This window comes from Ursus arctos, unplaced genomic scaffold (genome assembly GCF_023065955.2).
Source record: "Ursus arctos isolate Adak ecotype North America unplaced genomic scaffold, UrsArc2.0 scaffold_1, whole genome shotgun sequence".
NCBI classification, from domain to species: Eukaryota; Metazoa; Chordata; class Mammalia; order Carnivora; family Ursidae; genus Ursus; species Ursus arctos.
The window spans coordinates 100736278-100754913 of record NW_026622763.1 but is presented as its reverse complement, the minus strand read 5'-3'; the positions used below and the strand labels follow the sequence as shown (position 1 = coordinate 100754913).

At 48.1% G+C, this 18636-nt stretch overlaps 1 protein-coding gene across 2 annotated transcripts in view; it reads right to left on the bottom strand.

The window, feature by feature from the left end:
• Window positions 1-7815: 7815 nt before the first annotated feature.
• CAB39 (calcium binding protein 39) overlaps window positions 7816-18636 on the bottom strand; it is an 86049-nt gene continuing 75228 nt past the window's right edge. For both annotated transcript variants that reach the window (XM_026491726.4, XM_057305519.1), the window contains exons 6-9: window positions 18112-18171; window positions 14079-14144; window positions 11009-11152; window positions 7816-10358 (exon numbers count right to left, since the gene is read on the bottom strand). In XM_026491726.4, the coding sequence (XP_026347511.1) occupies window positions 10170-10358; window positions 11009-11152; window positions 14079-14144; window positions 18112-18171 (459 nt within the window). In that variant the 3' untranslated portion in view covers window positions 7816-10169. The remainder of the gene's footprint in view (window positions 10359-11008; window positions 11153-14078; window positions 14145-18111; window positions 18172-18636) is intronic.

Here is an 18636-nt window from a genome sequence, read left to right as displayed (position 1 = left end):
TCTCTTGATAATGTCTTTGCAGAGCAGAAGTTTTTAGTTTTAATGAAGTTCTGGTTATCAGTCATGTCTTTCGTGGGTTGTGCCTTTGGTTGTATTGAAAAGGTCATCACCATATCCAAGGTCAATTCTCCTATGTTATCCTCTGGGAGTTTCATAATTTTGCTTTTTACAGTTGGGTCTATATCCAATTTGAGTAAATTTTTAGGAAGGGTGAAAGGTCTGTGTTTAGATTCTGGAAGAGTCCCAGAATCCGACCACCCCACGAGTGATTGGGATTATCCTCTTTCCTTCTACTTACCGTCCTCTACCCTATTTTCTTGGCCAAACTCAGGGAATTTCTGGGCCAAGTGAACTGTTCTTCTGTTTGGGGCTCTTCCGGACTCCAGTCTGTCCCACGAACCCTCTCCACTTTCCGGGATCTGCCTGATTTCCCCTTGTCCTTGCAAAGTCTCCCCATCCATGGCAGGACTGCTCTTACCCGGACCAGGCAGCACCCCTGGGCTCTGGAGGCTGCCTCAGCTCCCCACAGAAGCTCCCCTCAGCTCGCCCACCAGAACCTCAGTCATCTTAGCACCTAGTTCATCCAGGCTCCCAGGTCCCCCAGCCTGCACCTAGCATTGCCATGAGTTGGAGAGGAACTCCTGAAAGCTGCCAGATGTCCCCAGCCCTCTTGGGACGCCACCGTTAGCCAGCAGCCTGCTCTCCTAGAAACACCTCCAGGGCTTTCCCAGGCTCCCCGAGGGCCTCAGCTGTTGGCGTCCCCTCCGCACGGCCCCCAAACAGGCTGCTATGGGATGAGGATGAATAGACCTCCAGGATCACCACCAGGCCTGGAGGAACCCAGGCTCCTGCCTCACGCCTCGTCTGCCTGCATTTAGGACTAGGACCCAGAGATCACTGCCACCGTGTGAGCCCGTGAGGCCTCTGCCAGCCACACTCAGAGCACCCCAGTGGCAGCTTGGGAATGCCCCCCCCCCCCGCCTTGTTCCTGGGCAGTGACAGGCCTTCGGGGCAGAGGCCCTCTGGGAAGGTCCCATGGGAGGCCGAACGCCCAGCGGTCCTCAGAACTTGGCCATGTCTAAGGGCGTCAGGGCCTCAACAGCACAGGGGTTGTGGCTGCTCCGCTCCCAGCAAGCGGGGGGGGTGGGGGGGTGGGGGGGTGGGGGGTGGGGTTGGGGGTGGGGTGAGGAGTGCAGCACCTCCCTCTTCAGCACATCTGAGCACCTGTCCTGCCTCCGGGAAGGACCGAAGCGACCAGCCCATGCGGGTTCTGCTTTTTCATTGGATCGCTGAGCAGCAGCCCTGCTGGTGTTTTGTGGGCACCGGTCCCCAGGATGCTTCCCTGCCATCCGCTAGAAACGGGTCAGATTAAATACGCCAACCCGGATATGACGGGAATGATGGTGCCCCTAGAGGGGTGCGGCGGGCTCCCCTGTTGGGGTGCTGCTCTCAGCTGAGCTTGCTTGATGCCCAGCCTCTGATCTACCCGATCGGCAGAAGCTCAAGCTCAGGGGGGACAGGGACAGACCCAGAAACATAAGGTGTGCTCTACGGGAGAGGGACGAACAGCGAACTGGGAGCCCAGCTTAGACCCACACCCTCTCTGGGAGGCCTCTGGGTGCTGGGTCCAGGCCTGACCCCGTCCTCTGGTCTCCAGACTGGTCCACACTACGCCCCGCCCCCCAGGTCTCTCCGGTGGCCCTGGCCATCGTGGGTGTCCTCACAGAGCGCTCTGAGACCTGACATCACAGCCGCACCCTCCCGGGCCGGCAGCTGCTGTCATCCCGGAGGATAAGCTTGCCTGGGGCGGCTCCTTATTCACCTGCACGGAAGCCGGATGACACGGGGCTGAGTCCGGGCTACCTGCACCCGACGTCACCTGCCCTCTCTGGCTTCTCCAGGTGTGGCCCTTTGGCCGCAGCACCCTGGGAGCTGGTTAGAAAAGCAGAATCTCAGGCCCCATCCCACACCCTCTGGGTCAGGACCAGCTTTTTATCAACCCTCCTGGGTGAGCGGCAAGGACATCACCGTTTGATACCAGACAGCACCTGGGGGCTGGGAGCCCCTCGGGCCGCACAGGGCTCCAGCCTCTGAGGATGGTGGGTGCTAGACCAATAGCCGCCCCTCTCGCGCATTTCGTGTAAACAGCTGAACAGACAGAACGGGTGCGATTCAGAGACCCCCCCCCCCCCCTTTGCCGCTGTTCCCTGAGTGACCGAACCACCTTGAGTTTGCTCTTTGGTGAGTCACGGGTAGAAACTGACTTTAAAGAAACTTTATTCGCAGCGGATAAAGAGATCCAGGGGAATCATGCAGCAAGAGTGAATGGGTTTCTCTTGTTTAGGGTTAGGACGAGTATTTAGAAAGGGGGGCGGTATCTTCATGTACGCAGGAGGCTTCAGGTGGCCCGGGAGCCTTAAGCAAACACACCGGGTTCATACACTTGTGCTCCTCCCCCTGGGGCGGGGAGTTTAGTATTATAATGAGACAAAGGTAATGGGTCAGTCCGCGAGTCAGTCCGCCGTCCCTCTGATCAGGCGTCAGGCAGCGGTGGAGCTCGGACTGGCGGGCAGTCGGGGAGCCCCAGCTCTTCTGGGCTGTTACAGCTTGAAGGGTAGCTTCGGTTCCCATCGTGCGATGCTATGCCTGTCGGGTGTTTTGCCCGCGTGAAGAGAGAAGCTGGACAGAAGAGCTTAAGGAAAAATGTGGGAGAAAGAAGGATGGGTACGAACAAGCAGGTGAGCTTAGGTTAGGTTTTGGGATCTAGCTGGTGACAACTGGGCCTCCACTATCTGCTTGTTGATGAGTTTTGGAAGAAGACAGGCAGTTGGAAGAGGGTGTGGAGGGTCAGACTAAAGGAAAGAGATCCTGCCTGCGGAGTCCCCTTCCGGCTTTGCTGCCCTACGGCTCTGTGGCCGCGGCCAAGTGGCTGACTCTCCCTGGGCCTCTGTTTCCGCATCTGGAAAGTCGGGATCCTAGAGGACCTACCCACCTGAGTGTCATGAGGATTGAGTTCATCCTTGTAAAGCACTTGGTAATCACTCAGCCAATATTATGGGGATTGTTGGCAATTAACCAAGAAACTTGAAAGAATGGGGATCCGTTGACGTGGGTGCTTTAGGAGGACTTAGATGGAGAAGGTCAGCAAATATTTACCTGCCAGTTACCACAAAATACACATGAAATCAAGACTGATTCTCTATTGCATCATCACACAACTGAATTTCTAAGTCTGTTTCCTAAGAGGGGAAAAGAGCTCTCAGGATTTTAGAAGGCTTGTTATAATCGTTGCAAGGACGTCGCATTTGCAGCCTTGCGACCAACGCACTTCAAGGCAGAACACGCAGGATTTGCCCTGGACAGGATGGGAGGAGGGGGTGGGAGATGAGGCAGGAACTCGGAAACTGGGGGGCCCTGGCAGGTGAGTTCCGGCTTGGGCCCGCACATCGGGGATTGCTACCCCACATCCATGAGGCAGTGGGAGAGCGAACTCCGGAGAAGGTGCTCTGCGTGCTGTCTGGGCTCCTCAGAAACTCGGGGCCCTTCACCTGGGGCTCAGCAGTGTCTGCGGGCCTATGTCCCCCTCCCCCCTGCCATGTTTTGGATCATTTAATTTTGTTTCCACCATTTTCTAACGAAACATTTCAAGCAGACAGAAAATTCTGCAAGGGAAGTTGACAGGGGGAAAGGATATCATGGGGAGAAGAGACAGATCTCTCATGCAGAAAAATTCCAAATAATCCATGTAGATACTTGCTACTTGCTTCCAAGGAAGGGGAGCCTGACCCCCACTCCGGGAGGGTGGGCTGACATCGCAACTTCTTCCTGAGGACGGAATTGAAAGAGGGAAAACGAAAGAGCAGCTCTAGGGCAGAGAAGCCTGACAACACCGTTTCTGCCAGATGATCAAGGGCAACATCGAGGGATGATAAGTCGGGGGGCTGCGTGCACCTGGATAAGCTGTAATGAGGACGGCACTCTATCTGGGTGGTCTTCCTCCCCAAACCCAGAGTCTCATTCTCATCAGCTGAAAACATTCAGATTCCACCTGCGGGAGATTCTCCAAAATGCCCCTCGTGGCAAACAAGGGGAGTCTGAGGAGCTGAAGGAGACGCAATGACCAAGTCAATGTCACGTAGGGTCCTGGGAGATATCAGGCCCGGGGGAAGGACATCGAGGAAAAACGAAGGAAAGCTGAGTAAAATGTGGACTTGAAGTACTAATAATACTTTCGAGTATTAATAATAACACATCAGTATTGGTCCATGAATTATGACAAATATACCGTATTAATTTAGGATGTTAGTAATAGGAGAAACCAGGTGTGGGGAATATGGAAACTCTCTTTACTATCTTTGCATTTTTTTCTGTAAACCTAAAATTCTTCTAAATGGTAAAGCTGCTTCAAAACGAAGCAACCATATACCCACCCGCTAAATTCTACCCTTCATACTTCTCTCTGTCACACATGGCATCTGTATCGAGCATCTATCCCTCCCTCTGGCTCCTTGCTTTCCTCTCTTGACTGCCCTCTTCTTCTTTTGCTTCAAAGGGCACTCGGGAAGCTGGGGCAGGGGGACACTCAGCACCACGGGGTCTCCAGGTGCAGCTCTGCTCTGCTCCTGCAATGCCCGTTCACCCCCCCACCCCCCCACCCCCCAGGTCCCTGGCTGCTGGAAACGAGGAGCTCTGCTGCCACCCAGTGGATTTTTTAAAAATTAAAATTGAGTGCAGGGGCGGGGGAGGCTGCAGGAGGCCCTGCAGGCAGGAGGTCCTCTGGCTGGGAGGGTCTCTGAGCCCAGCTGCACACGACCCTGGCCCCGTCGTGAATTTCTAGCTAGACCCAGACATTGGCTAATTCTGGCCCGGGTTCCCAACTGTGCAGTCATTTCGTAGGGTTATACATACTACACTTTTCAAAAAAGTCTTTGGGAAGGAGATAGAGCATGAGGAAATCAGGAGCTTTCGAAAGTTTTGCTAGAACTTCTGACGACTGTGAAGAATCATTCTGGAGCATCGGCATGGCCTGTCTAGCTGTTTTTGAAAGACAAGTGTCTGGAGGCTTCAGCTGACTGGGGCCTGCGGGCCGGCAGGCCTGGGTCTGCGGCCTGTCCTGCGCCACAGGTACCCGGTGTCAGGCTTTGACACACACGCTGTGGCCGGAGCCTCTCCTAAATACCGAGGCAGAGGGACAGGAGGTGTGTGTCTGAAGGGCAGGCAGCAAGCGTGGCCGCCTCTTCTGCGAGAGGCCCCGTGTGTGACACGGCCGACCACAGGTGTGGCTGTTCAGGCCTCTCGATTAGGAGAAGGAACAGAACAAGCATGTCTTAGTTTGGGTCTCCCCAGAAGCAGAGCCTGGGACAAGGGTTCAAGCGCTAGTCATTTATTTGGGACTCGAGCCCAGGAAGCCCTGGTACAGAGTGGGACGGGAGCCAGGGGATGGAAAGAATCTGATAAAAGATATGTCAGGAAACCATTAGCTTCATGGTTTTGGAGCTCAGTTCTGCTGGGAAGCACCCATCCCAGCTGGGGTCAGGTGAGGGCTGCTTCTGGGGACATTTAACTGCCACCTTTCTGGTGCCCTGGGCTACAATAAACAGCTTCGAGAGGCAGAAGTGGGTGCTAAGAGATGGGCTGGGGCCCTGCCGGGTCCTCTTAATGTCTTCGTGTTGGGGGTGGTGGGCACCAATTCTACTCCACCCACCTCGTCCTCACTGGGGAGAGGTCGGAGCTGGGGCTGCCTGAAGGCTGGGCGAGAGCTCGGGACCACACGGAGAATTCAGTTGAGCACGAGAAGGTACTATCTGGGTTAGGAGTAGGGCTGGCAGGAGGGGGCCCTCGCTGCCTTCTCCACACAGGTGAGACTTTGTAAGGTGGGGAGACGCAAATGTCTCTCAAGTGTGGAGTATGTGGCTGCCCACCAGGGAGGAAGGAGAGGGAGCCAGCTGGCGGTGCGGCCTCATGTGGAAGCTTCCCGAGGGAAGGAGCCCTGAGGCTCCTCCCACAGCGTTGTCCACTGTCCCTGCTGAATCTCCACCAAACAGAAGACCCAGGTGCTGAAAAACACAACGGGACCATGTTATCTCCACAGAACACCAAGTACTTAGGTGGTAAAAATTTATTACCAAGGAGCTAAAGCTCATCTTGTAGAGAATGTTGAGAAATATAAATCTTCCCCCCAAATCTCTGGTGTCTATCCTTCCTGAAGTGCGACCTAGAAAATAGTATTCCACAAATTACAGAGGACACGACCTCCTGCCTAGAAACCTGGTGGTCGCTGTACTTGGGGACCTAGATCCCCAGGGACGCGCCAGGCACAAGGTCTCGGGGCAGGCGCTCCACCTTCTCGTCAGTTCCCACCCGGTCACACGGGCAACCAAACACCAGCGGGGCCTTAGAGGTCACCGAGGAACACACACAACACAAAGGCCTCACGCCAGCTGGGAAGCGATATGGCTTGGCGCAAAGGTCACCACGGCTTCGGTCAGCGTGCACTCGGGCAGGCAGAATCTCTGTGAGAGCGGGCTTGAAGGCTCCTGTCCCTGTTGACTATGTCGTGGGTCCTCAGGGCCTGCGAGGAATGCGGCTTGACCAGAAGCACTGACGGGCGGAAGCTGACGGTCCTGTCACGACAGAGATGTGCTCAGACGGCTCCTGAGGGAGGGGTTTCCGTGGGGTCGGCTTCTGCGAGCTCTGAGATTGTAGTGTGGGGCGTCTTACCTTGTCCTTCACACCTTCTAGAAACAGGATGGTCAGAGAGAGAGGGTATCAGGCTCTGAAAGTTGCCGTAAGGACACAAACAGCTGGGGGGAGAATACTCCTTGTAAACCAAGCAGTAGCTGAAGTGAAGTGTATCTGGGGGCATTTCTGGCAAATTCTCAGGAGGGGATTACTCATTCATTATCTCAGAGTGGCTCTAGTCTCCTGAACGAACAAGGTATTGAGCACTGAGTCCCCCAAAAGCTTTTATAGTCACGATTGTCTATAGTCCTTACAAATAAAATATATAAATAGAGGAGGCAGGTAAGAGCTACACATTAACTCTGAGCAGCCCGACACTCAGTCTTTCTTGCCATGGGGAGGGGACACCTGGGTGGTGACTGGTAGGAAGTGGAATGTGTGCTAACCCATGAGGCCAAACCCTCAGCGTGGCCACTTCTTCCGTCTCATCAGAGGACAAAGTCACGAGTTCTGACCTTATGGGACCCTGTCACCTTTGGAGATGACAGACTGAACTACCTGGAAGAAATAAATAGGATGTTGTTCACGTGAAGTGCCTGGGCAAGAACACGTCCCATGCCATCCCCACAGAGAACGGCGGTCCCATTCACCGACCAAGGTTAAAATGAGAAGCAAGCACAGGGACCGTGCGCCCCACAGCCCAGGTGGCCCGGGGGCAGACGGTCGCTCTGGCGCTTCTGCGGCTCCCTTGCCTTCACTGTAATCTCACCCTGTCCTTTATAACCCTCCTGCCCAGTGGTCGAGTTTTACCCTCGAACGTTCACAATAAAGGGTCACAGAGCCATGGCTGAAGGATCCGCTCCCAAATGCTGGGGTCTAAAAAAGCCATCAAACAACAGGTGACAATACTGAACTGTGAGAGGCAGGGCCAGGGAGCTGGGAGCCCCAGCACGTAAGGGAAAGTCGCATTTCACTCCAAAAATAAAACCTTGAATAGGAAAAAAGACTCGGAGAAGTGTGTGTGCTGTTTCCGGTTAGTCTGCGACAAGATTTGTGCTGGTGCGTCTCCTGAGAGCGCCGTTCACGGAGACACAGATGCAACAATCTGTAAGACACCATAAAAACAGACAATGCTGTTTCTCCAAAATTTTATTTTAATTTAAATTACAGGGCCAGCCAGATAGTCTGATAAGAAATTTACGTTTCCTCAGGAGAAAAGAAATGCTTTCATGGCATTGTTAACAATTGTATACATCTCCACCTTTTTTTTTAAGGGTTAAAAATCACATTGAGTAACTGTAACTGACTTAAGTAAAATTAAGCCTTTATAACACAAAAAGAAACCACTTCCAGTATAATAGTTTTGGTAATATGGATATATTAAATGATCATAACTTCAAATGCAACTTTTCAACTTTGAATGTTTTCACATTTTTGTTAAAAAACAAAAACAAAACAAGTCTTAACTGCCCAGATCCCAGTGCATCCGTGGCATAAGGGTTTTGACAGGCTGCACCCCCACTGCCTCCACACGAGGCGCTAGTGCTGCGAGGCCACCGCCCAAGTGGAAGCGCTTGGTTGTTCGAAGTTCGAAGAACCAGCTTGGCAAGGAAACCTTTCTTCCACTTGGTGTTAACTAATGTTTTCACGCTAAACCCAGATACCAAGCACGAGACCACAAGAACCAGAACGCTTCACACGGTCAAGTCTGCCGTTCCCTTCCTAAACATCGTGGGTATTTTCATTTTGAGGAGCTTGGATTGCTTTCCTTACTTCCGATAGAAAAAACATGAATTATTTTACACGGATTTTGGAAAAGACAGCCTCAGAAAAACCAATTATAACGTAGGCTGCCTTTTTAATGAGATGGAATAAAAACACATCTATGTTTCCTGGAGCTGTTTTTCCCACTGGTATTCCTAGGAGGTCTGAAAACCTCATGCTTAAAACATCCATTGGGAGTCTCATTTTGCTGGCTGATAAATAATTCAATTAGTGAGAGAGGCTAGCAAAGAGTAATTATATAAATTTCTTAATCAGCTACGGCCATGCTGAATTTGAACTGGCAAACTGATTTGTTGTTAGTTGTGATCTCTGTATCACTAAGATGAACAGATACCATTCTAGTAACTTTACACAGATATGTTCTAGGAGACGTTGTTCTGCCGTGGTCACAGTAACAAAAAGTGGTGCAAAATCAGTGACTTCATAAATACTGATCATCTGCAGCATTAAGGAACAGGACATTAAAAAAAATAAATTTCCCCATAGGACACCTAGACTAGGGACTCTTCTTTTCCTAAGAGAAGCCAAAGTTTTAATTATTCAGTTTCACAACTATGGTACTGGATTACTTACTCTAAGAAGGAAAAGGTGCTCTAAGAGGTTTCCCCCACAAGGAGAATCAGCAGTAATTTAGCATAATCGGGATCATCCGTATCTGGCAAACTCATGACTCATTTAAATGAATAAGGCCAACATCGCGCAGGAAAGCGAAGCCGACTGACGGCTCCCCAGTAGGTAACTGAATACAAAGGATTGGTTTCCATTTTTTCTTTTAATGCTGTGATACTTAAATGTTAAATCAGCATTTTCATGTGATCGGAAGTATTTCAATTACATATGAGCATTCATTTTTTTTTTTTTGCAAAAACTCAATATTAGGTAATAGTTACATACTAATACAGTAACATTCCTCTGCTGTACAAATTAAATCATTTAAAAGAAATGAGCATTCTAAGAATTATATACAAAAGAAACCTGTAAGCATTGTTGAAATCAAACGCAAGGTGTCACCGTTAGCTCTACTGGTTTAAAATACCTTCCAAAAAGTAAAATTAACAAATACCCTTCAACATATCCAGGTTTACAAGTCTCAAGAAAATCAAATGTCAAAAAATTCTAGAAAGCTGTGAAAAGCATATTTACATTTTCCTTATGACCTTATGAAGCTTCACACCTTTGAGAAGTCGCTATCAATTTATTCGCACGTCAACTTTATCCACCCAAAAAGCTCACATCTTGGATACAGTTGCCCTCTGATTTCAAATACAGCTCTGCTCCATCTTCCTTTAGTGAAGGCGTACGCCCTTACCACGAATCCACGCTCAGATCTTGCACAGAGATCAATGCAAACACGCAGGTTTAATCTGATAACTGCAATCCCCTTCTCCCCTAAACCACACCACCATCTACACATCTGCCTTCGGGAACTAGCCACGTTCAGAACTCCTACAGCAAACAGAGTCCTCGAACTCTGAAACGACACAAAGATCAAGAGAAAGTCCACGTGTGCTCTAGTGTGCAAGAAAGCAGCAGCTACGTTCTCCAACTTGGACTAAAAAAAACAAAAAAGGTAAAATGAAAAACCGTTCACTTAACAGCAGGTTAGCAGTAAAGTTCCTCATGAACCGATAAGAGCGCCTGATGCTGAATAGCTAACAGCAAATGCTGAATTTGGATTTACTATTTTAGATGTTGATTGGAAATTAGGCTTCTTGCTGAGCTGGTCTCTTCAAATCCCTGATCTGTTTAACTAAATAGGTCTTCTCATCGTTAAATTGTTCGTCCTCGGTCCTGTCATTCTGAAACTTGCTGAGGAACTCTATGAGTTTGGTCTGGTTCTTGAGGAGGATGTCTAGGATGGGCTGCGTCTTGTTGGGATTGGCTACAAACACCTGCAGGGAGAGAAACCGGCGTCAGTCACAGGGAAGAACGAGACCCCGGCGGCCGCGCTGCAGTCAGCAGAGCCGGGCGGCACATGGTCAAGTCACACTGCAGGGGCATCTGCTTTGGAAGATCTCATTTGACAACAGCTCTGTGTGTGTGTGTGTGTGTGTGTGTGTGTCCGTGTGTGCGTGTGTCTGCGCGTGCGCGCGCGCAAGAGAGGGGGGAGAATTATATGTTTCAGTCAAGAGGACTGACACATTCACTCATGCTCTGGAATTCAGTAGCCGGTATTAAATATAGACTGATTTTAGAATAATATGGGCAGAAATTATTTCTGGGCACAGAAAGCCAGAATGGATTTTAAGTACTAAACCCTCCAAGAAAAGCATCAAGAAATGGATTTACTTTGTGATTAATAATATTCTGTGCCAAAGATAAATGGCGCTCCTCTATAATACACACTTTTCTTGTCTCCAGTCCAGATGATATACCCTGTTTCTGGGTCCATTTTTATTTAAATGTTATACTACACAAAGATGAATACTGACTGTTGGGTCGCTTAGATCACCAAATGAGGTGCATAATATTTCAACCACCGGTAAACGAAATGAGGTAACAACTCTGGAGGGAAATACTGTCTATGGCTCTAATACTCTACCTTAAAGACGTGGAAGGCCTCAAACTGGATGTTACGACTCTTGTCCCGTAGGAGATTCATCATTAACTTGAGGTTCTCTGGTTTACTGATGTACTTTGTCATAATTGTGAAGTTGTGTCTGTCTAAGAGTAGTTCACCGAGAAGCTGAGAAGACATTTAAACAATTAACTCATCAAGATTTCAAGTAAAACCAAAGTTTAAAAAAATAATTCACTTTAAAATCATCATTGTTAAGCAAAGAATATTAGCAGGTACTCAAAAGACTGATGAGCTGAACTGAAATTCTAATTGAAACATTACTGAGTGTCCACTACTTGCCACTTAAACACTTAGGCCTTTCTTTTGGGGGAAGCCTATGGGCAGTCCAACACTGCTCTCGCTCTTGACATATTCCAAGGCACATGGGCCCCGAATCTGAAACTGTCAGAGCCTACTCTTTAAATATGCATTTACCAGATCTCATTAAAAAAAAAAAAAAAAAAAAAAAACTATCAAAGAAAATGGTCAGAAGGTAAGTTACTGATTATTCTTGTTTAACTACAAATCTTAGCTTAATTGAAAAATTATTTATCTGGACTTCCCAGGACAGAAGGTTCCAGGTCCAAAGCTTGCATACACTTACCCTTTAGCCTTCGAGTTATGCTTTCATCCTGATTCAGGAAGGTTTACAAGAATGAATATTTCTCTGTTCTTTCTTCTGCAAAGTATCCTGAAGACACTCCAATTTTTTCTTAATGACTCCTCATCAACACTAATGATATCAATTAAGCTAGAAAAAGCCTGTCTCCAGGGCTCACTGAGTTCTAAGGAGTCCGTCATACCACATCAGTCCTTGGTTTTCAAATGGTCACTGCCTGCTCTCATCTTTTTCCGAAACCAGCAGTCACCCCTTCGTGTTGTCTGACAGTGGGCCGATTCCTAGTGCGGGCCTAGCATGCCTGCTGTGGGCTAGGGGTCGAGCTGCAGTCCTTGTGGATAGAGGCAGAAGCAGTGTGGTAGAGAGCCCGGCCCTGGCACCAGCCTGCCTGGGTTCAAATGCTGCCCCCCCGCTCCCTGTGAGCTATGCAACCTTGAACACATTATTTAATTTGCCCTGTGCCCCAGTTCCAACATCTCACGAGAGTGCAGTGAGGAGTAAAAGCATGGATATGTATGTGCAAAGCACGTCAGACTTGAGTCTGAACAGAGACATGGGGTGAGGTCTGAGGGAAGCAAAATGCATGAATACAGTTATTCTGGATTAACTGCTTTCGTTAATTCCTTTCTGGATTCCTGGCTATGTTCTAGATACTTGGAACTTGCCAGACAACTGATCTCTAGATAAGCAACATGTCATCATATGAAATCAAAAATAACCTGATGTGCAGGAGAATAAATCTATTCTACTTAGGATTGATAAAGAAATTATAGGAAGAATTCAGAAGCTCAAGCTCGGCTTCACATCAATCTGCATCACAAAATATACAACTTTCAAGATAAGCAGCAGCAAGTCTTTACTCTTATGAAGACTCAAAGTTACTATTAAGTATGTGAAGGTTTATAGCTTTACTGGTGTTCATTTTCTCTCACAGAAACCAAAGAAATACTGAACATGGCTCATTTGGTTATCTGGAGGTTATCAGTCTAGTTATCTGCAGGAGGGTAACTGGTAATTCGTTAAATTTCTTTAGACATAAAAGTCTGAGGTCTTGCACAGGGAATATACATTTGCTGATAAAATGACTATAAGAATAATAAATGCCAATGTAGCTGCAAAAAAAAGGAGTACAAATTAAAACCCATTTTTAAAGTACTACCGGTCCTCAAGACTGCTCCATGCGTTCATGAGGTGTTATGAAACTGCAGGAGCCGAAGACTGGCCCAAGACGTGTCCATGACTAAGGGCTTGCAAATGGCAGTCTTAACCTTCCTTCTCATGTTGGCAATTTGTAAGTGGCAGAAAGGTCTTGAAAGCCCTTCTTATCTAAGCAGCCCCAAAATTCAGAATTTGGTCAAAGTCTACTGGTTTGCCAATAAACTACCCTGCTCTCTCTCCTATGAAGAGGTCTTGACCCTGGAAGCTACTACCCTAGGTAATCCTGCCTGGCATCTTTGGCCTTGGAAGACGCTGGCTCCATCCAGCTGCTCACGTCTGTGTGATGCTGGCAGGACAGGGTGTCCTTGGCCCTCGGGCAGAAAGGGGCTGCTGGTGTGGGGCCACTTTACAGTGTTGAGATCCACAGGGGAGCCTACACTACATCATGAATCTTACAAATACATATGACATCACACTGATGTGCAGGGAAGAAAATGCCCTTAAACAGCCGCCAGAGGTACCACCCGCTCCCCCCCACCCCCCACGCAAAGATGAAAAGACTGGTCTGATCAGTGGCCATCGCCAGCCAGCACCCCTGGAGAAGGGAGGAGGTTCAGGATCCCGGATGCTGGACTACGGGCCAGGCTGGGAGGCGAGGCCTGAACAGCAGCAATGAGTGGGAAGTGCCCCGGGCTGATCGGACCTTTCGGCAGCGACACATTTCCAAACTGTGGCTATGACTGGTCCCCCACTGCATGAGTTACAGTCTGCCAAACCCTGTTCCAGAGTTTTAAATCTTAAATGTAAATTTCAAATGGAACCATTCATATCCCAGGTTGAGACAAAGCAGCCAGAACTGCCTGTGGTTCGAGGTTTCACTGCGCACATCCCCTTCACACCCCCCCGCGCCAAAAAGCCTGCGCTGTGCTGGGGGGCACAACAGCTACTGGGCCTTCTTCTGGTTGAGATAATTCTAAGTTTCAAAAATAGGCTTCCAAATGTAAAATATAGCAATGCTAAGAGCATTGCTAATAGCATACAGACTTTTTCACAATTCTGTATATTCCATTTTGGTATCCCTACCTCCAGGCAGGTGGGCAGTGCCCTGTGTGGACCACTGCTGAACTCCTTCTTTTCCACAACAATCTGGACCATGGACAAATGTATTTTCCTCTCAAAGGTCTAAGACCCACACCAGCATATCTCCTTTTCCCCAAATACAAGTTTCAAACACAGGGTGAAGAGAAGTAAACCATATAAAATAATCAGTCATACCTTGAGTGACTGTCTTTTTGTCACATAATTTTCTGAATGAAGTAACTTCTCATATTCACTGAAGAACTAAAAGATAAGAAAACATGTTTCAGATATTATATTTTAAATATTGGTAGAGAACATTAAAAAGCTTGAACACAAACTTTTTTTTTTTTTTTTTTAAGATTTTACTTACTGGAGAGAGAGTGAGAGAGCATGAGCAGGGAGGGGGGCAGTGGGAGAGGGAGAGTGATAAGCAGACTCCCTGCTGAGCAGGAAGCCAGTCATGGGGCTCGATCCCAGGACACTGAGACCATGACCTGAGCCAAAGTCAGATGCTTACCGACTACCCACCCAGGCGCCCTTGAGCACGAACTTCTACCACCACAAAGACCACCTGCTGCCCTTCTGTCTCACACAGCCTTCCTCAGTGGTGCTCAGAGATCCTTAGGAGTGCCCGAGGATGACCTCCAGGAGGAGGGCTCCTGGGACCGACCCTCACCCAGGCTAGCCAGGCCCATTTGGCTTAAATCTGGTCCTCTTCTGTCATCCAAACTCCATATGCACAAAACACAGTGAGAAACACTGTTTCTCAAAGTGGAGTCAGCTCTCATTCTTGGTGTTAGAAAATTCTTATTTTTTACAATTCAGTGAGCCTAAGGAACAACCACAAACAGAAAAGTTACCTGTTCTTTCAATGCATCAAGCAAGGGAGAAAATCATTAAAATTAAAATAGGTGGGGAGAAATTCAGCACTGTCAAATAGGTAGGTGTCCTAGAGAAGTTGGGACCTGGGCTCAATCTTGAATAACGGCAGCAATTTCCTTTAGAAAAGGGGAGGAGCAAAATTCTTCAGAGATAAAGAGGGAAGAACACAGCATGGGTGAAGACTGGAGAATGCACAATGTGACACACTTAGGAAGTGACACGTGTCCACCGGATTTACACACCGGTGCTCACTACCGAGCGCCGCGTCACTGGCATGGGAAGAAGCCCATCAAAAGCAGGAGGTAGGAAATGGAAACGAGGGACGCACAGGGGCCGAGGCCACACCTGCTGAAACTGTTTGTGCCTGTGCTTCACCACGGTGCTTACCAGCCATTCATCTGTGATGCAGAGCAGGCGTTAGCCAAGTGCAGCCCGTGGGCCCAGTCGAGCCTGCCACCCGCTTTTAGAAATAAAGCTTTGCGGGAACACAGCCACGCTCATTTATGTACTGTAAGTAAGTCTGTTTATGTATTGTTTATGGCTGCTTTCTCAGCACAAGACAGGAGAGTCGAGAGAGACTGCATGGCCAGGAAGCCTCGAGTATTTACTACCTGGCCTGTTACAGAGAAGGTTTTCTGACTCTTGCTTTAGAGCTAACCCCGAACATACGCGTATCTCTAGCCAGAGGTGGGATGGCAGACTACTTCTTCTTCAGAGAAGGATGTTAACCCAACCTTCTCCTCAAAGGATCATCAAACCAACGATCCGAACAACTGGACCCGCCTTTAATCGGTAACACGAACAGGTACCCCCCCCAAGTTCTTGACAGAAGACGCAGGTTAAGATTTTCTGCTGCCTACTTCTTAGGCTGAGCTTAGGTGCAAGAGATTATCCTGACGGAGGACTGGCTGAAGAGCGCGCGTGCAGTCCATGTGCTCCCCCGCGGATGTCGGATCTCCTCCCTGGGTTAGGAATATCGCGTGAGGACAGGCACCGCCGGGGCTCCTCGAAGATCTGCTCTCGGGGAACTAACTACACTTCAGTTCGGCATTTCAGTCACCTCAAGGGCTGCGTCCACTACCTGCCACTCTGACTGAATTCCCCTGAGAACGCCAACGGGAGAAATGTGTTTTGTTTTACAGATGTTGTGATTTTTTAACAGATTCTGTTTCCCTCTATGCGTCTGGTTATTATTAGAAAGCTCAGGGCCCAAGTGGACAGGACTTCAGATGACATAGTTTTGTGTCATCGCATCCCTAAGCTCCTTGCTCGCCTTCTCGCTCGCTCAGATCTGACCACACGGCCTACACACTTCTGTTAGCTGCCTCACATAGATTTTCCTGAAATTCTGCTAACCAATGACACCCATTAATAACATGTAGGAAAATATTTTACTACAAAACTAAACTGATGTCACTGTTAGTTTGTATCTTCAGTGGGCTTTAAACTAAGATACTGGTATGTTCAGTTAGAGAATCTCGGAGACCAGGCAGTAGCACAAACAACGTGCCGATGTTTACTAGCTGCATACGGTGTTCTAGGCGCTGCTGTCATGCGAGCGACACACACCTTCTCAGTAATCCTCACAACAACCCATGACAACCGTTGACAGTGCTATTATGAGGCTTCTTTTAGGGCTGAGGATTCTGAAGGCAGAGGGTGAATGGAGGCAGCGGCCCAAGGTGGGGCCAGGACTTGAAGCCAGACTCCGGGCAGCCTGGTGTGGAAGCCCATGCTTCTAACTGCTATGGAAAGGCACCCCTGAGATGACCGTGCTCCCATTTTAAACCAACGCACACACAAAGAAACGTACCACATCCACACGGAAAATTTAAAACAAGCGATGCCCAGCAGTGTCATGAGGCTTTCTATGCGGGCCTTCCTATGTGAGCAACACTGCATGATAGAGGTTACCGAGTGGGAGGGAGAGAGGAGCACAAAAGAGTTCGAAAGCACAGATTTTGCCTCTGAGAATCTTACAATTTAGTTGAACAGCAAAGTGAATGACAAGTATTAACAGTGTGTGCCTAGGATTTCAAAAATTCAAATGACCAGTGAAGAATGAAAACCTACGCCAAATCTCATGGGTTAGACAGGAATTTTAAGTGGGCTGCTATTTTTTTTTTAAGATTTTATTTATTTATTTGACAGAGAGAGACAGCCAGAAAGAGAGGGAACACAAGCAGGGGGAGTGGGAGAGGAAGAAGCAGGCTCCCAGCGGAGGAGCCTGATGTGGGGCTCGATCCCATAACGCCAGGATCACGCCCTGAGCCGAAGGCAGACGCTTAATGACTGAGCCACCCAGGTACCCCTTAAGTGGGCTGTTATTATCCTAACTTCTCTAAGCACACCCATAGGGTGTGGACAGCAGGGTAGTTAAACTAGTCTGGCATAAGGAAGTGCTCAGGGGCACGGTGGGGAGCAGAGCCCCTGACACTGTGGCCTGAGGGCTGCTGTGCCGATCCAGGGCACTCAGAATTGTTTACGCACTTCTGGGAGTTTAGTACCAGGAAGTGTGACACGGGCTCAACCTGGAAGGGACCTTATTGCTGGGCTAGTCCACTGTCCTCACTTTATAAGGAGGACCGATGTCTGAGTCCCCCGGGGTAACAGCCTTGGTCATGGCCACCAGGAGGCAGGCACAGGGCAGGAGCAGAGCCCCCCTCCATCCCAGTCTAGTGCTCTTCTCACCCTCAAGGTCACTGCCCCACCTTCCCTCTCCTGGAAGCAGCAGGAATGTCAGCGACTGATGGAAAGGGAGGAAGAGTTAAGTCTGATGATAATTTTCTTTTTATCTTAACTGTATATTGTCATTCAGCAACAAAACACTTTTATTTCCTCCCCTAAAGCAAGAAAAAATGCAAAGGGTAGTGTGTCAGTCAAAAAGATAAAATTCTGCTGCTGACCACGTTAACACTCTATACCTCATATCAGTAAAGAAATGTTTAGAGCACCATTTAAAACCATTACGTATACAAAATAAGTATCTGGTATAAAAATCTAACTTAAATATTTCATTTCTGGTACAAAACTTATGATTTTATTATTTATGTATATATTTGAGAGAGAGAAAGAAGGCACATGCATGAACAGGGCAGAGGGAGAGAGGGAGAGGGAGAGAGGGAGAGAGGGAGAGGGAGACAGGGAGAGAGGGAGAGAGGGAGAGAGGGAGAGAGAGAATCTTAAGCAGGCTCCACACAGAGCACGGACAGAGCCTGACTCGGGGCTCGATCCCATGACCCTGAGATCGTGACCTGAGCTGAAATGAAGAGTCGGATGCTTAACTAACTGGGCCACCCAGGTGTCCCCAAACTTAAAATTTTAAGGTAGTATTTCATATACTTACTTTATCATAATGTTGTTCCAAAAATTCTGCACTGAGCAATTTATGTCTCGTAAGTAAATCCTAAAGAAAGAAAATACACTATTTTACAGTTGTTCTGCATTCAAGTTCTTTTAGAAAAGAGAATCCTAAAACATGCCACGCCATTTTACCTGATAAAGACTGTTAAAAATCACTATACTTAAAAACATCTGAACATGAATTATATTGAAAATGCTGATTCTAGGTAAGAGCGAATCAAATCATTAATAATTTGAAACTGTGATTGTAATGATTGTGATTAGTCACAGATCTACAGATCTTAGACGGAAAAATTTAAAAACCAACATATAAATTCAAAGAAATATAAAATCAAAGAAAGGGAATAAAGCAATAAAGTGAAATAAAAGTAAACCACTGTAGTAAAATGTCAAATAGAATACTGCTCCTGGTGGAGAAAGAGGGAATTTCTTTCATTAGAAAAAGTGCTGGAGGTTCCATTTTCTTCCTCCTAAATTCTGTTACATTCAGTTTCATATCTAATGCAAT